This window comes from Dermochelys coriacea, chromosome 2 (assembly GCF_009764565.3).
Source record: "Dermochelys coriacea isolate rDerCor1 chromosome 2, rDerCor1.pri.v4, whole genome shotgun sequence".
Taxonomy (NCBI): Eukaryota; Metazoa; Chordata; order Testudines; family Dermochelyidae; genus Dermochelys; species Dermochelys coriacea.
The window spans coordinates 272,550,823-272,576,796 of record NC_050069.1 but is presented as its reverse complement, the minus strand read 5'-3'; the positions used below and the strand labels follow the sequence as shown (position 1 = coordinate 272,576,796).

The window sequence follows — 25,974 nt, the reverse complement described above, 5'->3', positions numbered from 1 at the left end:
CATTTGTGTGTATATACATATGTGCATACTTGATGGTGCATATGTCTGTTGATTGATTGTTCAAACAGATATCCTAATGTGTGTCCATGCATGTCCATGGGAGGAGGTGTGTGTGTGTGTGATTGTACACACACGGGTATGTGTATGTACACATGATTTACACAAGCATGTGTTGATATGTATATCTGTGTGTCTGTGTGTGTGTATATATATAAATATGTGCACATACATGTATTATGCATCTGTGTTCTAAGCACAGGTGTGTATACACACACACATACACAGAGGTGCCTCATATAAAGGGGTGTGTGTGTGCATAAGGCATGCTGATGAAATAAGAATCAGGCAAAAGCAGTGTCCCTGGATTTTGACTTTAAACTGCACACACTGTTGGTGCCCATCAAGCTGTTTCCTTGCAGCCCCAGCAGTTCACAGAGAGGAGAAACTTGGCTCCCCTCTGCTCAGGGGAGTGACACTTCCATCCCTTGAGCAGGGATCAATTAGTCCATCTCTGGGAAGCGAATGAGGAAGAAGGCCCTCCCCACCCCCGCCAGGCCCTGGAGCTGCTCCTGTTCCCCCACCCCCATTCCCATTTCTCCTGAGGACCCCTTAGTTTCTGTCTCCCCAGGACCAACGTTTTCACCTTTTTCCAGGGGTGGTACATGCCCTTCCCACATTCACTAGCGATGTGCTGCCTTCCTCCTGAATGGGGCATGGGACACCAGTTTCTCTGCTCTTCTTGGGGCCAGGCCCAAGGCACTGTTTGTGGGGGTGGGAATGTAAACTGACCCTCCCTCCCTCCAGCCCTGCTCTGGATTTGGCCCAAAGTATTTACACACCCATCTGCTGGCCACATGGGCAGGATGCCCTCTTGAGACAGTGGCCCCTTTAGCAAGGGAGGAATGCTTGGAGCCGAAACATTCCATGGCAGTTTATGGGGGCGGGGCTGGGATTCTGACCTGATCTAGGGGGAGAGGATGGGGGTCAGGGGTAGGGGCAAGGGAGGAGCTAGTGCCTCTGGCCTGGCCACAGAGGGAGGGGCTAGTGACTCTCACCAGACCTAGGGAACAGCTGGAGAAGGAAAAAAACATCCCAGAAATGACAGTTAAGGAGGTGATGCCACAATAATTGCAGGCGAGAAACTGTGACTGGGTGAGCCAGAGCCTAAAGGAAATGGGAATGTGCACCTGGAGCACCCAGTAAAACTGAAGGGGCATTACACCCCATCCATTCCCCCAAAGTCTGATAGAGACCAGGGAATTTATTCCTTCTGCCTACACCGAGCCTCCCGTGGCAAGGATATTTACCCCCTCCCCTAAGCCTGCCAGAGATGGTAGGAGAGTTAGCGCAGGGAAAGCAGAGGAACTTCTGAGAAGGGGACAGGAGAGGGAAAGAAAACCAGGGTAAAGAATACACTAAACTCCATGGAGAGGAGATATGATGGAGGAAACACAGGGAGCCTTTTGATGCCTCCTGGAAGGCTTCAGGTGAACAGGGCTCACTCGCTACACCAGGGTTTCAAACTGCAAGAAAATTTGAGGATAAGAAGGTGTTTTCTTCTGTAATGGGGACATGAAACAGACTAATTCCCATGTGCCGATCCTTGGGAACTGCACTCACTCTTAATCCACTAACACTCTTGCTGCTGGGGCCCTTCTAGGGTGCATCCCAGATACATGGACATATTCAGTACACATTCTTAATGCTCGCTAGCTGCTCCAGTGCAAATACCCTGGACTTACAGGAGCTCCCAGTGCACTGAACCTAAAGAAGCAGGTATTACATGCAACCAGATGTACTGACACCACTAATACATTGCCTGAGCCTGCAAGTACCCATAATGTTTGCATGATAGTTGTGCAGAGTCTGCAGGTGAATGTCCCTCAAGCATTTATCAGCCATAAATCTAGGCTTGAGGAATTGGCTCACACTTCACAAATTCAGAATCTGATAAGTTCTAACCATTTAGGCTTTTTAAATAGCAATTATAACTATTATTTAATTGCCAGCAGTGCACTGGATGTTGTATGAGATTAAAGATGGACAAATTCTGCCAGAAAAGTACATACACATCAAAAATGCCCCCCCTCCAACTCTAGCTAGTTACTTTCTGTAAATTTCATTAGTGAATTTCACCAGTGAATGTTTGTAGACAATGAAAATCTCATGAATATTTATGAAAATGCATTTTGCACTAGTGCTCATGGTATAAGTATTCACACTATGAAGCTGAAATCTCTGATTTGCCCGCTCCTGTTTATAAAATATTCAATTAATCAATCAGGGAGCAGAAGTATTATTATGCAAAATAGGTGACCAGTCATATATCACAAACAACAAAGAGTTGAAGACAAAGTCAAAATAAGTCATTAGCAAACACTCTATAGATTGAATACAACTAGACCCCATAGCCTGAAACATGCACCAAACATTCTAATAACTCCAAATAACAAGAAAATGAATAGAAATCAAGGTCTGTTCAGAGACAATTCACAAATGAAAACCTATTCAGTGAATTTTGCATTGTCACAGTCCCTGCTCCAAGCAGCATATAACCTATAAATAAGGCTGCGAGTTTGTCAAAGAGGTCACCAAAGTCATGGATTCCGTGACTTTCCGTGACTTCTGCAGCAGCCAGTGCGGCTGGCTCAGGGACAGCTCAGGCAGCCCCTGAGCCAGACGCACTGGCTGCTGCTGGGGCAGTCTCGGGCCACACATACACATACACAAGCACGCACGCAGCAGAGTTTGAGGGTGGAAGGGGCAAAGGGTTGGGGCACGGGATGAGGTGAGGCAGGCTCTGGGCAGCACTTATTTGGGGGGCTCCCTGGAAGCAGCGACATCCCCCTCGTTCAGCCGCTAGGTGGAATTGTGGCCAGGCAGCTCTGCGCACCTGCCTCCACTCAGAGTACTGGCTTCGCAGCTCCCATTGACCTGGAACTGCGGCCCATGGGAACTGCACGGGTGGTGCCTGTGGGCAGAGGCAGCCTGCAGAGCTGCCTAGCCACACTTCTGCCTAGCAGGGAGTGAGGAGGATATCCCCATGTAAGCGCCATCCAGAGCCTCCCTCACCCTGTCCCCGGCCCCACCCCCCTGTCCTCTCCCACACCCAAACTCTGCTGCTGGGGGTGAAAGAAGGAAGGCGCAGAGCCAGGTAGGGAGCCTACTGACCCCGCCAACCCCCTGCCTCCCACCTCAGCAGGGGGTCCCAGGCCGCACACTGCTGCTCATGCCTCCCCAGCACCTGGGCTGCTCTGCCTCAGCCCCCACAGGGCCCCTGAGCAGCCCCTGCCACAAGTTTTAGTCATGGGTATTTTTAGTAAAACTCATGGACAGGTCACAGGCTGTGAATTTTTGTTTACTGCCTGTGATCTGTCCCTGACTTTTACTAAAAATACCCATGACTAAAATGTAGCCTTACCTATAAATCCATTGATTTGTTGCCTACATGTTTAAGACTGTCACACAATTGCAAAGGAGGCTGGTTCTTCTTCCCACAATTACCCTCCCATTCTTCTCTTTCAGTGTACTCACCTCCGGGTTCGGGTCTGAGTTGCTTGCTGCTGCTGTTGCACCTGCTGTTGCACCTGCTGTTGCTGTACCTGCTGAGGTGCTGTGCGCTTTCGTGTTGGTTCCATCACTGTTTGGGGCATTCCAGGGCGCACTGAGGGGCTTCCAACATATGGTGAGCCTGGGGGACCCATTGGAGCCCCCTGATGGGGCATTCGAGCACCTGATGGCATCCCAGGGCGCTAGGGAGGAAGCAAAACAGAAATAAAATGTCTCTTTGGTCACAGTTATTGCAACAGCAAAGGGGTTGGAATGAAGGCAGCAACTAGCCCAATGTAGACACCAGCAAGTTTCCAAGCTTTGACCATTCTAATAAGCACCAGTGCAACAGGGCAGAGTGATGGAGTCAGGCCTGGCACTTTCTGGTCATTAGAGAGAGGAACCTGATAAGAGAGTAGGCTGGGGGGGGGGGTAGTAAGGAAAAATACTTCACACAGCAAGACGTTGAGCGGCTGGGTGAGTAATTTTGTTTGATAACATTAGATGTTGAGCGGGTGGGTGACAGATCCAGGCCAGATTACTGCAGCATTCTCTCTTGGGCTGACCGTGAAGATCATGTAGAAGCTACATCTGGGCCAACATGCAATCAAGACTGATGATGACACCATATCATACCAGTGATCCTTTATGCTGATTGAGCTACTGTGATCAAGGGACATTATAGCTGGCAGTCAAAGGTGAAACTTTAAAGTACTGGGGGAAGAGAGTTCTCCATAAAGGCCTTCCACTTCAGGATACACTATCACCAAGGATCAGAATAAGCCTATAAAGTGAGAAGATGTGGCTATAGAAAAGAGTCATCTCTTTGATCAGGCATTCCCCAATAACAGGGGAACATGAGAGCTTGAAAACATTTCCTTAGAAATGCTAATATCTCCTGACATCTCCATTGACTTCAGTGGCTTTGAATCAGACCATGAGATCAGTGCTGTACAAGACATAGCATAAAGTCAGTCCTAGCCCTAAAGAGATATAGCCCTCCAAGAATCAACCACCAAGATTATCTCATTTTAAAAATGCAGGCCCAACACTTGGACACATCAGACTGTTACCCTTATTTATTATGATTTCAATGGCACCATCCCTCTTGACAGATCATAGTGTATGCACCAATGAGTTCTTTGATGACTGCTGAGTCCAATGCGCAAATGATGTATAGATCAGATAAAGCACCTGCTCCAGCCACAGGTGGTGAGCAAATCTTTAACAAAACAGTCCACGTAAACACCAGCAAAGCTAGCAGCTTAGTCCACATCTCCAGACTAGCTAGCCAGCATATTATACTACCCCACCCACCAACACCAAACCTCACCAGGCTCCCTGCTCCTCATAAGCCTTAGAAAATAGCTGTTCCTTAGATTCCAAGGGGCTGGTTGCATTACAGAGATGGCAGAATGTTAGAGTGAAGGTAGAGGCAGTGTGGATAAGGTGCCACAAGTACTCCTTTTCTTTTTGCGAATACAGACTAACACGGCTGCTACTCTGAAACCTGTGATTATGCAAGGCACTGAATTTAGCCGTATAGAGTGGAAATCTGTCAACTTCATGAATTTTTAAATTTGTTAGTCTCTAAGGTGCCACAAGTACTCCTTTTCTTTTTGCGAATACAGACTAACACGGCTGCTACTCTGAAAGCAGTGTGGATAGTAACAGAAAATTATAGGAGGGCTTAGGGGCAGAGGCACAGACAACCTTTGCTTGCACTGTTAATGGGAGGGGGATAGAGGAGAGACCAGCTCAGAGGACAGAGTGGGCATGGCTAGTGAGTGCAGATAATAGGGTTGGTATGGGAGACTGACTGTGGGAGCTGCAACTGGGTAAAGGAGAGGGAGGAGGCAGTAAACCAGTAAAAGAGAAGCCTTTGTATAGAGCTGAGACCTTCTTCACCTGCCCCAGCCTGTACCATTGGCTGAGCTGCAAACACTGTTATGACAACTCTTTGGAAACTATGGCTCTCTCCTCCACCACACTCCCCACCCCCCAAACCCAGCAGTCAGCAAAAGGAAATGGCTTAAAAATACTTCACACTAAATCTTGTATTTAGAATCTCCTGTTGCCTGTCAATCCACAAACTGTGGCTGCCTTCCAGCAAGGAGAAAACGGACTGTGGGCCCTGCTGTTGCCTGTCAATCACCGCAGCTCTGCTGCCCCATGTCCACTCCCTTGGAAACTGCCAGGCCAGGAGAAACAAGATTGTGGGCCCAGCTATCTGCATCTGCATAGGATTATGGCCAGATCAGCAAAGTTGGGTGGGCCAACCCAGTTACTGGCCTATATCCTACTTTCTGAACTTCCTGTTGGCTCCCCTTTTTCTTTTTGGGCATTAAAACAGTATGGGTACCAAACAAATATCGCCTGGCACAGAGGAAAGGTAGCTCCACCAAGAAATATGGTTAGTACTATTCTGGCTGACATCTTCCATTTAAATTCTTATGTCCCCCTCACACCTTGTCCACCCTCTGCTTTGCCTAATTACTTTCCTTCTCCCACCCCCTCCTCTGCACCTTCTTCTATGCTGTCCTTAGATGTGGAACAAACTCCTAATCCCAGTACATGAGGCCACACCCTTCTCCCCATTGCAACACCTTCAAAAGCCTCACAGACCACCTAGGTAAAATACCTTCTCAACCCAATATTATCAGAGAGGAGAGGACAAGGAGGCAACACCTAATATAACATCCTCCTCAGGGTGCCCTAGTGCATCTGGTCTTCTCTGTGCTCCTGAGGGGAAGGCCTGTCTGTACTGTGTCTTGTGCAGAGCTGAGCACATTGTCAGTGCCTTCAGCCCCTCCAGACAGCAGCATGCTCCGCATTGCTATGAGGTGCTGCCTCTCTCCTTCATCCTTTCCAGTCTCTCCTTTCTTCTGTTTTACAGCTTGTCCTGTCCTTTGTTTCTCACTCTCCTCCCTTCCAATTCAATCTTCTCACCTCCTCAGTGTCTCTCCTCCTCCCCTTTTCTCAAGCAGTTTCCTCCTGTCATATAGTACAGATGAAGAAGGGCACAAGACTGCACGTCTCCTGGTTTTAATATGATTGTGCTTCTCTTTGATTCTTACTGCAGACACAAGAGTTCTGTTACAAGAACTTCAACAACAGAGCACCTAAAAGGCTGAAATGACAAAATGAGACTCAGGCTGAATCTGTGCAGCTGCAGAAAACTAATCTGAAACGTGGACAGGCAATGGGAGAAGCAAACGAGAAGAGCAGCAATGCCTGAAATAGTCCAGCAAGTTAGATGGCAGTTTACAATGCAATATGGCTGTAAAAAAGTTAGTTCAGTTTTGGGTTGCATATGAAGAGCCCAAGGTTGAGTGCTGTATTCCAGTTGGAGTCCCCCTGGAGCCCAATAGAGGTACCATGCCTCCATGCTCCAGGGGGACTCCATCTGGAATGCAGCCCTCAACCCTGGGCTCTTCAATAATGTAAAGAGATTGACAAATGAGAAGTTTTGAAAAGAACAAAAATGGCCAAATGTTTAGAGAGTGTAAAAGAGCTTGGCTAGGCAACAGCATCCAAGGTGCTGGCAGGACATGATGGCAGCTACTAATAGCTGACAGGTTTGAACATCCACAAGGGAGAAGACTTTTCTAGAGCGATAAGTAGTGGTATCACTCGGAGTAATAGGACAAAATTAAGACTGTATATTAGGGAACCCTGCCTTTTGGTAATAGTCTCTCAAGGAAGTGGTGAAAGCCCAATTGACAGCAACATTTAAAATTGGACTGGGACAAGCATAGGAAAAAGGGCTGTAAATAATCCTTTACAGCCTCTCCTCTCCTTCCAGGATGACTATAAATGTGACCTAATAGACATTGCCTTCTCTAATGTCTATGACAGAGTTACTAAGTAGAAATTTCAGTGCTTCAATTCCTACTCCTTAGAATCTCTCACTTCATTCATTTCCAGCAAGCATTCTAGTCCTCCAGTTCCTTGCACTATCCCATGCCCTATAATCAGGGACCAAGTATTCCATGATTCCACAGCTGTGGCATTTGCTGCAGACTCCACCCATCACTGCATATTGGGCAGCACAAGCTAAAATCTTTCATGCACAAAACACTATTTCTAGGATTGTAAGCCGATACCTAGACCATAAGCTTTTTGAGGCAGCGATCATCTTTTTGTGATATGTGAGTGTGTACAGTGCCTAACAAAATGGGACCCCAAATCTTTAATGGGGGTTTCTAGGTGATACAACCATTCAAATACATAAATAATAGCTCTTATAGATACAAACAAAACCAGTACAACAAAATGGCAATCAATTAACATACTGCCAGTCTGCAGACTAAGGAAGACATCAGATATAAGAGCTCCATGCACCTCAGTGTGGCTTAATTACAAAAAATAACGAGGTCAGTTTAAACTGCACTGTTATTGAACTACTGCTTTGCTGAGGATTACAACAGAACTATCCACATAGCCCATGTCCCCATAATTGGAGGGCCCAATTCCAACTCTACTTCTCAATTTCATTCATAGATTCATACAATTTAAGGCCAGAAAGAACCAACAAATCATCTAGTCTGACCTCCTGCATGTCACAGGCCACTACATTTCACCCAGTTACCTCTTTATTATTACCAGTAACTTGTGTTTGGCTAAATCATATCTTCGAAGTGACTTTCAATCTGTACTTTTAAGATATCAAAAGATGGAGATCTACCACCTTTCTGGTAGTGTGTTCCAGTGGTTAATCTCCCACACTGTGAAAAATTTGTATCATATTTCTAATTTGAATTTGTCTGCCTTCAGCTTCCAGCCTTGGGTCCTGTTATGCCTTTTTCTGCTAGATTACAGAGTCTTTTAGTGCTCAGTCTTCTCGCCCCATAAAAGTACTTATACTCTGTAATCAAGTCACCTCTCAATCTTCTTTTTGATAAACTAAACAGATTGAGTTCCTTAAGTCTTTCACTGAAAGGCATTTTCTCCAGCCCTCAAATAATTTGTCTCTCTCTTTTTTGCACCCCCTCCAATTTTTCAACACCCTTTTTTTATAAATTCATAGATTCCAAGGCCAGATGGGGTAGTCAATTATTTTTTGTCAAGGTCCAAATTTCTTGGTCAAAGTACAGTCAAGGTCTAGACTTCAGAGAAAATAGTAAAAAACAACAACAATAATGATAACAATAAGTAAATAAAAAGATTTTGGGGTCCGCTCAAAAGTGTCTGGTGAACCAGACTTGGCCCACAGGTCCAACTATTGACAACCCCAATCTAGTCTGACCTTCTGAATAACACAGGCCAAAGAACTTACAAAATAATTCCAGTTTGAATTACAGTATGTCTTTCAAAGACACACACAGTCTTTATCAGCACTGATTTTATATTTACTTCCAGATCATTGATGAAAATGTTGAATAGCATCAGATCCAGTACCTATTCCTGAAGAACCCCACTAGAAACACCCCCATTTGAAGATGATTATTCATGATTACTTTTTGAGAGCTATCCATTAGCTAGATCTTTCTAGTTAATGTGTGCTTTATTAATTTTGTATCATGCAAATTTTTTAATCAGAATGGCTTGAGGTACTAAGTTAAACATCTTACTGAAGTCAAGTGGGTGTCATCTCCACACTTAATTTTAGCAAACATCTTTATAATTTCAACATGAAATGAAACTGGATTTTTTATTTTCCATAAAATCAAGTTGACTGGCATTAATTTTGTTCCCATCCTTCAGTTCTTTACTGATTGAAACGTGTATCTGCTTTTCCATTATTTTTCCCATGATCCTACTTGCCCTTTTTAAATATTGGCAGAACACCACTTTCAGAGTGGTAGCCGTGTTACTCTATATCAGCAAAAACAACGAGGAGTCCTTGTGGCACCTTAGAGACTAACAAATTTATTTGGGCATAAGCTTTCATGGGCTAAAACCCACTTCATCAGAGGCATGCATCAGAACACCAGCACTCTTTCAGTCTTCTGGAATTTCCCCAGTATTCCAAGATTTATTAAGAACTAATATAAGCAGGCCAGAAGTCTCCTCAGCCAGCTCTTTTACGATTCTTGAGTGCAAGTTTGATTATTTAACAATGTTTATCCCTAGCAGATGTTGTTCAATATCCTCCTCACTTACTGACGGACTAGAAAGTACTTCATTTTCCTCATATGACAGAAGTACATCATTCTGTTTCTTTCCAAATGCAGAATATTTTTGAGCACTTCTGCCTTTTCTGCATCATTATTTACAAATTTACCCTCTCCATCTACTAATGGGTATATACAATTGCTTGGATTTCTTTTGTTCCTAACACATTTTAAAAACTTCTTCTTATTGTCCTTAACCCTGCCAGCAAGGGATTTTTCCCTGATGCCCTCACCTTCATCAATTTTCTATACTTGATAACTTTTGGTGATTGCTATCTATTTCCCCCTTGTTCCCATTTGTAATCTACATTTTTTTAACTTCTAATTATTGCTTTCAATTCCCCATTGAACCAAAATGGGCTTTTAGCCAAAGTTGTTCTCTTTCTTTTTTGTGGACTCATGGGGTTTTGGCCATCTACTACTAATCACTTCTTAAAGACCTCCCAATTTTCATTCACGTTTTTCTGCCTAAATTTTTTCTCCCAAGCATAGAATCTTAGACGATTAGGGTTGGAAGAGACCTCAGCAGGCCATCTAGTCAAACTCCCTGATCAAAGCAGGACCAATCCCAACTAAATCATCCCAGCCAGGGCTTTGTCAAGCCAGGCCTTAAAAACCTCTAAGGATGGAGATTCCACCACCTCCCTAGGGAACCCATTCCAGTGCTTCACCAACCTCCTAGTGAAATAGTTTTTCCTAATATCGAACCTAGACCTCCCACACTGAAACTTGAAACTATTGCTCCTTGTTTTGTCAACTGCCACCACTGAGAACAGCCTAGCTCCATCCTCCTTGGAACCCACCTTCATGTCGTTGAAGGCTGCTATCAAATCCCCCCCCACACTTCTCTTCTGCACACTAAATAAGCCCAGTTCCCACCGGCTCTCCTCATAAGTCATGTGCCCCAGCCCCCTAATCATTTTCATAGTCCTCTGCTGGACTCTTTCCAATCTGTCCACATCCTTTCTGTAGTGGGGACCCCAAAACTGGACACAACACTCCAGATGTGGCCTCACCAGTGCCAAATAGAGTGGAATAATCACTTCCCTCGATCTGCTGGCAATCATAGAATCATAGAATATCAGGATTGGAAGGGACCTCAGGAGGTCATCAAGTCCAACCCCCTGCTCAAGGCAGGACCAATCCCCAACTAAATCATCCCAGCCAGGGCTATGTCAAGCCTGACCTTAAAAACCTCTAAGGAAGGAGGTTCCACCACTTCCCTAGGTAACCCATTCCAGTGCTTCACCACCCTCCTAGTGAAAAAGTTTTTCCTAATATCCAACCTAAACCTCCACCACTGCAACTTGAGACCATTACTCCTCATTCTGTCATCAGGTACCACTGAGAACAGACTAGATCCGTCCCCTTTGGAACCCCCTTTCAGGTAGTTGAATGAGGGGGGTTTAATAGTTGCTTTCTTCTCTTCTGCAGACTAAATAATCCCAGTTCCCTCAGTCTCTCCTCACAAGTCATGTATTCCAGTCCCCTAATCATTTTTGTTGCCCTCCGCTGGACACTTTCCAATTTTTCCACATCCTTCTTGTAGTGTGGGGCCCAAAAATGGACACAGTACTCCAGATGAGGCCTCACCAATGTCGAATAGAGGAGAACGATCACGTCAGTCGATCTGCTGGTAATTACTTATACAGCCCAAAATGCCATTGGCCTTCTTGGCAACAAGGGCACACTGTTGAATCATATCCAGTTTCTCGTCCACTGTAACCCCTAGGTCCTTTTCTGCAGAACTGCTGCCTAGCCATTCGGTTCCTAGTCTGTAGCGGTGCATGGAATTCTTCCATCCTAAGTGCAGGGCTCTGCACTTGTCCTTGTTGAACAAAGGTGTGACAAGATTATGACTATCAACAGATGGCTTAGGCAGTGGTGCTATAAGGAGGGCTTTGGGATGTATAGCCACTGGGAAGCATTCATGGACAGAGGACAGTTCTCTCGGGATGGACTTCATCTGAGTAGGGAAGGAAATAGACTTCTAGGATGGAGGCTGGCACAATTGATTAAGAGAGCTTTAAACCAGGAATTTGGGGGAGATGGTTGGGAGATGTCCAGGTAATCTCTACGCCGGATTTTAGCATTGAGAAGGAAGAAAACAAAGTAAGAAAGGATACAGCTGTGGGTAGGAGAATGTATATAAGGAGGAAGGGCAGTGTGGATACCAGTCTAATAGGTTATACTAGCTGTAGAATGACCATGCCTAATAGGGTACAAAATGTGAGCGAGGCCAAACAGCAAAAATTAAGATGTTTGTACACCAATGCGAGGAGCTTAGTTAACAAAATGGAGGAACTAGAGCTACTGGTGCAGGAAGTGAAACCAGGTATTATAGGGATAACAGAAACATGGTGGAATAGTAGTCATGATTGGACTACAGGTATTTAAGGGCATGTGCTGTTTAGGAAAGACAGAAACAAAAGTAAAGGTGGTGGAGTAGCATTGTATATCAATGATGAGGTAGAATGTAAAGAAATAAGAAGCGATACAATGGATAAGACAGAGTCCGTCTGGGCAAAAATTACATTGGGGAAGAAAACTAGTAGAGCCTCCCCTAGGATAGTGCTTGGGGTGTGCTATAAATCTCCGGGATCTAATTTGGATATGGATAGAGCCCTTTTAAAATGTTTTTAATAAAGTAAATACTAATGGAAACTGCGTGATCATGGGAGACTTTAACTTCCCAGATATAGACTGGAGGACCAGTGCTAGTAATAATAACAGGGCTCAGATTTTCCTAGATGCGATAGCTGATGGATTCCTTCATCAAGTAGTTGCTGAACCGACTAGAGGGGATCATAGAATCATAGAATCATAGAATATCAGGGTTGGAAGGGACCCCAGAAGGTCATCTAGTCCAAACCCCCTGCTCAAAGCAGGACCAAGTCCCAGTTAAATCATCCTAGCCAGGGCTTTGTCAAGCCTGACCTTAAAAACCTCTAAGGAAGGAGATTCTACCACCTCCCTAGGTAACGCATTCCAGTGTTTCACCACCCTCTTAGTGAAAAAGTTTTTCCTAATATCCAATCTAAACCTCCCCCATTGCAACTTGAGACCATTACTCCTCGTTCTGTCATCTGCTACCATTGAGAACAGTCTAGAGCCATCCTCTTTGAAACCCCCTTTCAGGTAGTTGAAAGCAGCTATCAAATCCCCCCTCATTCTTCTCTTCTGCAGACTAAACAATCCCAGCTCCCTCAGCCTCTCCTCATAAGTCATGTGCTCTAGACCCCTAATCATTTTTGTTGCCCTTCGCTGTACTCTTTCCAATTTATCCACATCCTTCTTGTAGTGTGGGGCCCAAAACTGGACACAGTACTCCAGATGAGGCCTCACCAGTGTCGAATAGAGGGGAACGATCACGTCCCTTGATCTGCTCGCTATGCCCCTACTTATACATCCCAAAATGCCATTGGCCTTCTTGGCAACAAGGGCACACTGCTGACTCATATCCAGCTTCTCGTCCACTGTCACCCCTAGGTCCTTTTCCGCAGAACTGCTGCCGAGCCATTCGGTCCCTAGTCTGTAGCGGTGCATTGGATTCTTCCATCCTAAGTGCAGGACCCTGCACTTATCCTTATTGAACCTCATTAGATTTCTTTTGGCCCAATCTTCCAATTTGTCTAGGTCCTTCTGTATCCTATCCCTCCCCTCCAGCGTATCTACCACTCCTCCCAGTTTAGTATCATCCGCAAATTTGCTGAGAGTGCAATCCACACCATCCTCCAGATCATTTATGAAGATATTGAACAAAACGGGCCCCAGGACCGACCCCTGGGGCACTCCACTTGACACCGGCTGCCAACTAGACATGGAGCCATTGATCACTACCCGTTGAGCCCGACAATCTAGCCAGCTTTCTACCCACCTTATAGTGCATTCATCCAGCCCATACTTCCTTAACTTGCTGACAAGAATGCTGTGGGAGACCGTGTCAAAAGCTTTGCTAAAGTCAAGAAACAATACATCCACTGCTTTCCCTTCATCCACAGAACCAGTAATCTCATCATAAAAGGCGATTAGATTAGTCAGGCATGACCTTCCCTTGGTGAATCCATGCTGACTGTTCCTGATCACTTTCCTCTCCTCTAAGTGCTTCAGGATTGATTCTTTGAGGACCTGCTCCATGATTTTTCCAGGGACTGAGGTGAGGCTGACCGGCCTGTAGTTCCCAGGATCCTCCTTCTTCCCTTTTTTAAAGATGGGCACTACATTAGCCTTTTTCCAGTCATCCGGGACTTCCCCCGTTCGCCACGAGTTTTCAAAGATAATGGCCAAGGGCTCTGCAATCACAGCCGCCAATTCCCTCAGCACTCTCGGATGCAATTCGTCCGGCCCCATGGACTTGTGCACGTCCAGCTTTTCTAAATAGTCCCTAACCACCTCTATCTCTACAGAGGGCTGGCCATCTCTTCCCCATTTTGTGGGGAAGCACAGCAGTCTGGGAGCTGACCTTGTTAGTGAAAACAGAGGCAAAAAAAGCATTGAGTACAATAGCTTTTTCCACATCCTCTGTCACTAGCTTGCCTCCCTCATTCAGTAAGGGGCCCACACTTTCCTTGGCTTTCTTCTTGTTGCCAACATACCTGAAGAAACCCTTCTTGTTACTCTTGACATCTCTTGCTAGCTGCAGCTCCAGGTGCGATTTGGCCCTCCTGATATCTTTCCTACATGCCCGAGCAATATTTTTATACTCTTCCCTGGTCATATGTCCAACCTTCCACTTCTTGTAAGCTTCTTTTTTATGTTTAAGATCCGCTAGGATTTCACCATTAAGCCAAGCTGGTCGCCTGCCATATTTACTATTCTTTCGACTCATCGGGATGGTTTGTCCCTGTAACCTCAACAGGGATGCCATTTTAGATTTAATTTTGGTGAGTAGCGAGGACCTCATAGAAGAAATGGTTGTAGGGGACAATCTTGGCTCAAGTGATCATGAGCTAATTCAGTTCAAACTAAATGGAAGGATTAACAAAAATAAATCTGCAACTTGAGTTTTTGATTTCAAAAGGGCTGACTTTCAAAAATTAAGGAAATTAGTTGGGGAAGTGGATTGGACTGAAGAATTTATGGATTAAAGGTAGAGGAGGCCTGGGATTACTTTAAATCAAAGCTGCAGAAGCTATCAGAAGCCTGCTTCCCAAGAAAGGGGAAAAAATTCATAGGCAGGAGTTGTAGACCAAGCTGGATGAGCAAGCATCTCAGAGAGGTGATTAAGAAAAAGCAGAAAGCATACAGGGAGTGGAAGATGGGAGGGATCAGCAAGGAAAGATACCTTATTGAGGTCAGAACATGTAGGGATAAAGTGAGACAGGCTAAAAGTCGAGTAGAGTTGGACCTTGTAAAGGGAATTAAAACCAAAAGTAAAAGGTTCTATAGCCATATAAGTAAGAAGAAAACTAAGAAAGAAAAAGTGGGGCCGCTAAACACTGAGGATGGAGTGGAGGTTAAGGATAATTTAGGCATGGCCCAATATCTAAACAAATACTTTGCCTCTGTCTTTAATAAGGCTAAAGAGGATCTTAGGGATAATGGTAGCATGACAAATGGGAATGAGGATATGGAGGTAGATATTACCATATCTGAGGTAGGAACAAAACTCTAACAACTTAATGGGACTAAATCGGGGGGCCCAGATAATCTTCATCCAAGAATATTACAGGAACTGGCACCCAAAATTGCAAGCCCATTAGCAAGAATTTTTAATGAATCTGTAAACTCAGGAGTTGTACCGTATGATTGGAGAATTGCTAACATAGTTCCTATTTTTAAGAAAGGGAAAAAAAGCGATCCGGGTAACTACAGGCCTGTTAGTTTGACATCTGTAGTATGCAAGGTCTTGGAAAAAATTTTGAAGGAGAAAGTAGTTAAGGACATTGAAGTCAATGGTAAATGGGACAAAATACAACATGGTTTTACAAAAGTTAGATTGTGCCAAACCAACCTGATCTCCTTCTTTGAGAAAGTAACAGATTTTTTAGACAAAGGAAATGCAGTGGATCTAATTTACCTAGATTTCAGTAAGGCGTTTGATACCGTGCCACATGGGGAATTATTAGTTAAATTGGAAAAGATGGGGATCAATATGAACACTGAAAGGTGGATAAGGAATTGGTTAAAGGAGAGACTACAACGGGTCCTACTGAAAGGTGAACCATCAAGCTGGAGGGAGGTTACCAGTGGAGTTCCTCAGGGATCAGTTTTGGGACCAGTCTTATTTAATCTTTTTATTACTGACCTCAGCACAAAAAGTGGGAGTGTGCTAATAAAGTTTGCAGATGATACAAACCTGGGAGATATTGCCAATTTAGAGAAGGACCGGGATATCATACAGGAGGATATGGATGACCTTGTAATCTGGAGTAATAGTAATAGGATGAAATTGAATAGTGAGAAGTGTAAGGTTATGCATTTAGGGATTAATAACAAGAATTTTAGTTATAAGGTGGGGGACACATCAATTAGAAGTAACCCAGGAGGAGAAGGACCTTGGAGTATTGGTTGATCATAGGATGACTATGAGCTGCCAATGTGATATGGCTGTGAAAAAAGCTAATGCGGTCTTGGGATGCATCAGGAGAGGCATTTCCAGTAGGGATAAGGAGGTTTTGGTACCATTATACAAGGCACTGGTGAAACCTCACCTAGAGTATTGTGTACAGTGCTGGTCTCCCATGTTTAAGAAGGATGAATTCAAACTGGAAGAGGTACAGAGAAGGGCTACTAGGATGATGCGAGGAATGGAAAACTTGTCTTATGAAAGGAGACTTAAGGAGCTTGGCTTGTTTAGCCTAACTAAAAGAAGGTAAGATATGATAGCTCTCTATAAATATATCAGAGGGATAAATACCGGAGAGGGAGAGGAATTATTTAAGCTCAGTACCAATGTGGACACAAGAACAAATGGAGATAAACTGGCCACCAGGAAGTTTAGACTTGAAATTAGACGAAGGTTTCTAACCATCAGAGGAGTGAAGTTTTGGAATAGCCTTCCAAGGGAAGCAGTGGGGGCAAAAGATCTATCTGGCTTTAAGATTAAACTCGATAAGTTTATGGAGGAGATGGTATGATGGGATAACGTGATTTTGGTAATTAATTGATCTTTAAATATTCATGGTAAATAGGCCTAATGGCCTGTGATGCGATATTAGAAGGGTGGGATCTGAGTTACCCAGGAAAGAATTTTCTGTAGTATCTGGCTGCTGAATCTTGCCCATATGCTCAGGGTTTAGCTGATCGCCATATTCTGGGTTGGAAAGGAATTTTTCTCCACGGCAGATTGGAAGAGGCCCTGGAGGTTTTTCGCCTTCCTCTGTAGCATGGGGCACGGGTCACTTGATGGAGGATTCTCTGCTCCTTGAAGTCTTTAAACCATGATTTGAGGACTTCAATAGCTCAGACATAGGTGAGGTTTTTCGCAGGAGTGGGTGGGTGAGATTCGGTGGCCTGCGTTGTGCAGGAGGTCAGACTAGATGATCAGAATGGTCCCTTCTGACCTTAGTATCTATGAATCATCAGATTTCTTTTGGCCCAATCCTCTAATTTGTCTAGGGCCCTCTGTATCCTATCCCTACCCTCCAGCATATCTACTTCTCCTCCCAGTTTAATTTCATCTGCAAACTTGCTGAGGGTGCAATCCATGCCATCCTTCAGATCATTAATGAAGATATTGAACAAAACCGGCCCGAGGACCGACCCTTGGGGCACTCCACTTGATACCGGCTGCCAAATAGACATGGAGCCATTGATCACTACCCGTTGAGCCCAACAATCTAGCCAGCTTTCTATCCACCTTATTGTCCATTCATCCAGCTCATACTTCTTTAACTTGCTGGCAAGAATACTGTGGGAGACTGTATCAAAAGCTTTGCTAAAGTCAAGGAACAACACGCCCACTGCTTTTCCCTCATCCACAGAGCCAGTTATCTCGTCATAGATGGCAATTAGATTAGTCAGGCATGACTTGCCTTGGTGAATCCATGCTGACTGTTCCTGATCACTTTCCTTTCCTCTAAGTGCTTTAGAATTGATTCCTTGAGGACCTGCTCCATGATTTTTCCAGGGACTGAGGTGAGGCTGACCGGCCTGCAGTTCCCAGGATCCTCCTCCTTCCCTTTTTTAAAGATGGGCACTACATTAGCCTTTTTCCAGTCGTCCAGGCCCTCCCCCGATCACCATGAGTTTTCAAAGATAATGGCCTACGACTCTGCAATCACATCCGCCAAATCCTTTAGCACTCTCGGATACAGCACATCCGGCCCCATGGACTTGTGATCGTCCAGCTTTTCTAAATACTCCCGAACCACTCCTTTCTCCAAAGAGGGCTGGTCACCTCCTCCCCATGCTGTGATGCCCAGTGCAGTAGTCTGGGGGCTGATCTTGTTCGTGAAGACAGAGGCAAAAAAAGCATTGAGTACATTAGCTTTTTCCACATCCTCTGTCACTAGATTGCCTCCCTCATTCAGAAAGGGGACCACACTTTCCTTGACCTTCTTTTAGTTGCTAACACACCTGAAGAAACCATTCTTGCTACATTTAACGTCCCTTGCTAGCTGCAATTCCAAGTGTGATTTGGCCTTCCTGATTTCGCTCCTGCATGCCTGATCAATATTTTTATACTCCTCCCTGGTCATTTGTCTAATCTTCCATTTCTTGTAAGCTTCTTTTTTGTGTTTAAGATCAGCAAGGATTTCACTGTGAAGCCAAGCTGGTCGCCTGCCATATTTACTATTCTTTCTACACATCAGGATGGTTTGAGTGTTCCCGATCACCTTCCTCTCTTCCAATCAGTTTTGCTCATATTTTTTCTCAATTTCCCTAGCACATACTCTGAGTTTCTGTTTGTCTAATAACCCAGCACAGGATTGCCCTAAAGAGCAAAGCAGTGATCAATCAACTCCAGCTTGCATCCGATGAAGTGAGCTGTAGCTCACGAAAGCTTATGCTCAAATAAATTTGTTAGTCTCTAAGGTGCCACAAGTCCTCCTTTTCTTTTTTCCAATATCCTGTCTCTGAGAACAGCTGAGACCTGATGTTTCAGGGAAGGTGCAAGAAGCCCTGCATTAGAGATATGGAATAACTTATGCAAAGGGAAATTATCTTTATAGCCTCTGCGAGTCTCAGGTTGGCTTATGTTCTGAAGCAAAATGTATATCCCTTGTAAAAAAAATTACACTATTGAATGTAATTTTATATTCTTATTACCTGTGTAACTGTCTAATCCTTTTTAATTTATTATGCTCTTGGGCTCAACGACATGCTGTGGCAGCGAGTTCCATAGGCTAGTTACATAGTGGGAAAAATCATTTACTTTTATCAGTTTTCAACTTATCTTTCAGTTTTGTTGACTGTGCCCTTGTACTTATATTATGAGAAAAGGAAAGAAGCTTGCCTGATTTACTTCTCTATACCATTTATCATCATTCAGGGGACTGGGCTATATGACCTATTGAGGGCCCTTTCAGTCATACATTCTATGATTTTATATCATTGTCTTGGCCCTTTTATTTCATTTCCTGCATCTTTTCATTCTCTGTTGACAGAGAAGTTTCTTCAGGCCTCTAATTGTTATCTCCAATCTCTGAGCCTCCTCTCTTTCTGCTCTAACTTTTTTTGTAGCTAGGATGACCAAAACCAAACACCATATTCCAGGTAAGAGCATGCCATTGATTCTGATTGGAATATTTTCTATATTATTCTCCGTCCCATGTTTTACGCATGCTAATATTTTGCTATCTTTCTTGGCGGCTGCTGCTGCATATTGGGCAGGCCACTGTGATGTCCAGGCTTTTTTCCTGAATGGCTCCCTTAGTTAATTTAGAACCCAACAATGTATGAAGAGTTTTGTGGCAAAATCTGCATATTAAAAATCAGGGCTCAAATCCTTTTCCAGATAAATAAATTAAATAACACTTCTTTTTGTTTCAGAGTAGCAGCCGTGTTAGTCTGTATTCGCAAAAAGAAAAGGAGTACCCGTGGCACCTTAGAGACTAACAAATTTATTAGAGCATAAGCTTTCGTGAGCTACAGCTCACTTCATCAGATGCATTTGGTGGAAAGAGCAGAGGAGAGATTTATATAAACACACAGAGAACATGAAACAATGGGTTTATCATACACACTGTAAAGGAGAGTGATCACTTAAGATAAGCCATCACCAGCAGCAGGGGGGGGGAAAAGGAGGAAAACCTTTCATGGTGACAAGCAAGGTAGGCTAATTCCAGCAGTTAACAAGAATATCAGAGGAACAGTGGGGGGTGGGGTGGGAGGGAGAAATACCATGGGGAAATAGTTTTACTTTGTGTAATGACTCATCCATTCCCAGTCTCTATTCAAGCCTAAGTTAATTGTATCCAGTTTGCAAATTAATTCCAATTCAGCAGTCTCTCCTTGGAGTCTGTTTTTGAAGCTTTTTTGTTGAAGTATAGCCACTCTTAGGTCCGTGATCGAGTGACCAGAGAGATTGAAGTGTTCTCCAACTGGTTTTTGAATGTTATAATTCTTGACGTCTGATTTGTGTCCATTCATTCTTTTACGTAGAGACTGTCCAGTTTGGCCAATGTACATGGCAGAGGGGCATTGCTGGCACATGATGGCATATATCACATTGGTAGATGCGCAGGTGAACGAGCCTCTGATAGTGTGGCTGATGTGATTAGGCCCTATGATGGTGTCCCCTGAATAGATATGTGGACAGAGTTGGCAACTGGCTTTGTTGCAAGGATAGGTTCCTGGGTTAGTGGTTCTGTTGTGTGGTGTGTGGTTGCTGGTGAGTATTTGCTTCAGATTGGGGGGCTGTCTGTAAGCAAGGACTGGCTTGTCACGGCTAACCTGGTGGCTGAACTTTGTGACTTTGTCCTGACCCATAACTATTTCATATTTGGTGACAATGTATACCTTCAAATCAGCGGCACTGCGATGGGTACCCGCATGGCCCCACAGTATGCCAACATTTTTATGGCTGACTTAGAACAACGCTTCCTCAGCTCTCGTCCCCTAATGCCCCTACTCTACTTGCGCTACATTGATGACATCTTCATCATCTGGACCCATGGAAAAGAAGCTCTTGAGGAATTCCACCATGATTTCAACAATTTCCATCCCACCATCAACCTCAGCCTGGACCAGTCCACACAAGAGATCCACTTCCTGGACACTACGGTGCTAATAAGCGATGGTCACATAAACACCACCCTATATCGGAAACCTACTGACCGCTATTCCTACCTACATGCCTCTAGCTTTCATCCAGATCATACCACTCGATCCATTGTCTACAGCCAAGCGCTACGATATAACCGCATTTGCTCCAACCCCTCAGACAGAGACAAACACCTACAAGATCTCTATCATGCATTCCTACAACTACAATACCCACCTGCTGAAGTGAAGAAACAGATTGACAGAGCCAGAAGAGTACCCAGAAGTCACCTACTACAGGACAGGCCCAACAAAGAAAATAACAGAACGCCACTAGCCATCACCTTCAGCCCCCAACTAAAACCTCTCCAACGCATCATCAAGGATCTACAACCTATCCTGAAGGACGACCCATCACTCTCACAGATCTTGGGAGACAGACCAGTCCTTGCTTACAGACAGCCCCCCAATCTGAAGCAAATACTCACCAGCAACCACACACCACACAACAGAACCACTAACCCAGGAACCTATCCTTGCAACAAAGCCCGTTGCCAACTCTGTCCACATATCTATTCAGGGGACACCATCATAGGGCCTAATCACATCAGCCACACTATCAGAGGCTCGTTCACCTGCGCATCTACCAATGTGATATATGCCATCATGTGCCAGCAATGCCCCTCTGCCATGTACATTGGCCAAACTGGACAGTCTCTACGTAAAAGAATGAATGGACACAAATCAGACGTCAAGAATTATAACATTCAAAAACCAGTTGGAGAACACTTCAATCTCTCTGGTCACTCGATCACAGACCTAAGAGTGGCTATACTTCAACAAAAAAGCTTCAAAAACAGACTCCAAGGAGAGACTGCTGAATTGGAATTAATTTGCAAACTGGATACAATTAACTTAGGCTTGAATAGAGACTGGGAATGGATGAGTCATTACACAAAGTAAAACTATTTCCCCATGGTATTTCTCCCTCCCACCCCACCCCCCACTGTTCCTCTGATATTCTTGTTAACTGCTGGAATTAGCCTACCTTGCTTGTCACCATGAAAGGTTTTCCTCCTTTTCCCCCCCCCTGCTGCTGGTGATGGCTTATCTTAAGTGATCACTCTCCTTTACAGTGTGTATGATAAACCCATTGTTTCATGTTCTCTGTGTGTGTGTATATAAATCTCTCCTCTGCTTTTTCCACCAAATGCATCCGATGAAGTGAGCTGTAGCTCACGAAAGCTTATGCTCTAATAAATTTGTTAGTCTCTAAGGTGCCATGGGTACTCCTTTTCTTTTTACTTCTTTTTGTGAATGCAGATTAACATGGCTGCTACTCTGAAACCATTCCTTGTATGAATTCTTCTGGCACCACGCTCCATTGTTAGCCTTTAGCTAAAAGGAAAACTGACCACTTATGCCCCTTATCACTTATTTACTTATATTGTGGTAGTGCCTAGAGCAGGGGCGGGCAAACTTTTTGGCCTGAGGGCCGCATCGGGTTTCTGAAATTGTATGGAAGGCCGGTTAGGGGAGACTGTGCCTCCCCAAACAGCCAGGCATGGCTCGGCCCTGCCCCCATCCATCCCCCTGCTTATCGCCCTCTGATGGCCCCCCCAGGACTCCTGCCTCATCCAACCCCCCCCGTTCCCTGACGGCCCCCCAGGGACCCCTGCCCCATCCACCACCACCCTCCGCTCTCGGTCCCCTGACCGCCCCCTGACTCCACGCCCCAACTGCTTCTCACCGCCACATCCAACTCCCCCCTCTCCTTCCTGACTGCCCCCCTGGACCCCTGCCCCATCCAACCACCCCTGGACCCCTCACCCCTAACTGCCCCCTGCCCCTAACCGCCCACCACCACCCCATTCAACTCCCCCTCTCCTTCCTTACTGCCCCCACGGGACCCCTGCCCCCATTCAACCCCCGTTCCCCACCCTCTAACCACCCCGACCCCTATCCATGCCCTGATCACCTCCCGAACTCCCCTGCCCTCTATCCAACCCATCACCCCCCACTCCCTGCCCCCTTACCGCACTGCCTGGAGAACCGGTGGCTGGCAGAGCAGCTGCACCAAGACAGGCAGCCACGCCGTGCAGTACAGAGCACTGGGTCAGGCTGGACTCTGCAGCCCCGCCACCCAGAGCATTGCGCTGCACGGCGGCGTGGCTGTGGGGAGGGGGGACAGCCTCCTGGGCCAGGAGCTCAGGGGCCGGGCAGGATGATCCCACAGGCCGGACATGACCCGCGGCCGTTGTTTGCCCACTTCTGGCCTAGAGACTCCAGTCCATTGTGCTAGGTACTGTACAAATGAATGAAACAAAGAGTCCTTGCCCCAGAGCACTCAAAGTCTAATTTTATGTCCAGGTTGATAAGCAGACAAATGTGGTGTGGAGGTTGGTCAAGGGGACAAGGTAACAGATAGGTATGTTTGCATAAATTAGCAGTCTCAGTGTCTAGCCAATACTAGACACTAATAGTGATTAGTAGGCATCATGGCAAAAATAAATTTTAAAGAGGGATTTAAAAGAGGAGAAAGTGGTGGACTTATGAATTTTAACATGGAAAGCTCCCATGCACAACAGACTGTGTGGGGAAAAGTACAAAGATACTTATAGGAAAAGCAGGTAATCCGAGCTGGTATCAATAACACTGCAAGAAGAAATTTGATTTGACAGGTCGGGGGGGGACAAATGAGGGACGGGCTTACACAAGAAGACATCACTTGCATTGATGCTGACAAAAAACTTGACAACAGTTAGGCTGCTGATGTGTTGTGGCCACTGCCTATCAATAACATTATTTCACTGTTTCCTTGTACTCCCCCATCTATCTACATCCATCCTTTGTCTCTTGTCTTAGGCTGACATTATAAACTCCTTGGGGCAGGGACCATCCTGTTGTACTGAGTTGTACAGCACCTAGCACTGTAGGGATCCTGGTCCATGACTAGGACTCCTCAGAACTACAGTTATGCAAATAATAAATAGCCAGAAGACCGTTGTGTTTGAAAAGGTGGAGAAGGGGGACCAGTAAAGGGACACAAAAAAGGAGGGTGAATTGGTCAGAAGCACAGGACAGGAAGATAAACCTCTCAGCAGCATTTTGAATTAACATAATGAAGCCTGGGTTGGCAGTGTCAAGGCCAGGAAGGAAGAGATTACAGGAATCAAAGTGCAATGTGACAGTTGCTTTGACAAGAGCTTTGGCAGGATGTACCAGCAAAAAAAAGCTGGATCTTTGAGAGCTTGTACAAGAAGAAGTGGCTAGATTTAGATACTGCCTGTATACATGGGTTGAAGGAGAGGGCGGAGTCAAAGATGACATACAGACCAGAGAGCAGAGTGAGACGAAGGACTGTGGTAGTACTCACAGACAGAAAAATGGAGAATGGGGAAAGATTATTATTAGCTCAGTTTTGGCCAAGCTGAGCTTAAATAATGGCTGGACATCTTGCAAGGAGATGTCAGAAAGATAGCCTGAGAGGCAGGATTGGATAGAGGGAGACAGTTTATCAACAGACAAGTAGATCAGCACAAAGATGGTAATTAAAGCTATGCTTATGCATAAGAGCACCTAGAAATAGTGTAAAAAGAAAAGGAGTACTTGTGGCACCTTAGAGACTACAAATTTATTTGAGCATAAGCTTTCGTGAGCTACAGCTCACTTCATCGGATGCATTCAGTGGAAAATACAGTGGGGAGATTTATATACATAGAGAACATGATGGTACATACGGTTTTCCTCCTTTCCCCCCCGCTGCTGGTGATGGCTTATCTTAAGTGATCACTCTCCTTACAGTGTGTATGATAAACCCATTGTTTAATGTTCTCTGTGTGTGTATATCAATCTCCCCTCTGTATTTTCCACCAAATGCATCCAATGAAATGAGCTGTAGCTCACGAAAGCTTATGATCAAATAAATTTGTTAGTCTCTAAGGTGCCACAAATACTCCTTTTCTTTTTACGAATACAGACTAAGACGGCTGCTACTCTGAAAACTGTAATGAGAGTGATCACTTAAGGTGAGCTATTACTAGCGGGGGGGGGGGGGGCCTTTTGTAGTGATAATCAAGGTGGGCAGCACCTTTCCAGCAGTGTGCAAACAGAAGAAAGGAGAGGAACAAGGATAAAGCCTTGGGAAATGCCCACAGAGAAGGGTGTAAGACATTGAAGAAGATATGAGGGAGAGAGAACCGTAAGAGGATAGGAGACTGAAAGTTCGAGAAGGACCCGATTTAAAGGCCTTGATATTTGGCTGAGAAGAGGTAATTAGTGAAAGCAATTTGGGTGGAGCGAACACGGTAGAAGCCAAAGTGTGTGAAAGATGGAAACAAACGTTTCTCATTTGAGAGGATCTGGACATGGAGCATATTTTCAAAGAAGATCAGGTAAATCAAGAGTCTGACAGTTTTAGGGAAACACTGCAAAACTCTCCTCTTCAAAAAAGTCGTTATACCTTAGCAAGAATGGTGCCAAATATCAGAGGAGTAGCCGTGTTAGTCTGTATCCACAAAAAACAATGAGGATACTTGGCACCATGCAAGGCACTGAATTTAGCCATACAAAGTGGAAATCCATCAACTTCATGAAAAAACTCACACAGATACAGACAGACATCATCTTCCTGTCCAAGTGCAAACAGATGGATATCATTAATGGCTATTAGCCAGGATGGGTAAGGAATGGTGTCCCTAGCCTCTGTTTGTCAGAGGGTGGAGATAGATGGCAGGAGAGAGATCACTTAATCATTACCTGTTATGTTCACTCCCTCTGGAGCACCTGGCATTGGCCACTGTCAGCAGACAGGATACTGGGCTGGATGGACCTTTGGTCTGATCCAGTATGGCCATTCTTATGTTCTTACCAAATGGACTGAAGGTAAAACATTCATTGCAATCGACATACTACACTGACTATGGTGAGAGACTGTGCCACACACCCTCAAAGAAACTGAGGAACCACCTGATCAGCATCCTGTACAACAAACAGGAGCAGATCAAGAATGAGCTCTCCAAACTGGAGACTCTCATACAAAACCAACCTTCCACACAAACTACCACGTGGCTGGACTTTACAGAAATAAGATACGCCATTTACAATGCACACTTCACTTCTCTACGGAGAAAAAAGGACAGTAAACTATCTAAACTCCTAC

At 44.9% G+C, this 25,974-nt stretch overlaps 1 protein-coding gene across 2 annotated transcripts in view; it reads right to left on the bottom strand.

The window, feature by feature from the left end:
- Positions 1–25,974, bottom strand: part of SMARCD3 (SWI/SNF related, matrix associated, actin dependent regulator of chromatin, subfamily d, member 3) — a 161,919-nt gene that overhangs the window by 126,510 nt on the left and 9,435 nt on the right. For both annotated transcript variants that reach the window (XM_038391445.2, XM_038391438.2), the window contains exon 2: positions 3,535–3,752. In XM_038391445.2, the coding sequence (XP_038247373.1) occupies positions 3,535–3,743 (209 nt within the window). In that variant the 5' untranslated portion in view covers positions 3,744–3,752. The remainder of the gene's footprint in view (positions 1–3,534; positions 3,753–25,974) is intronic.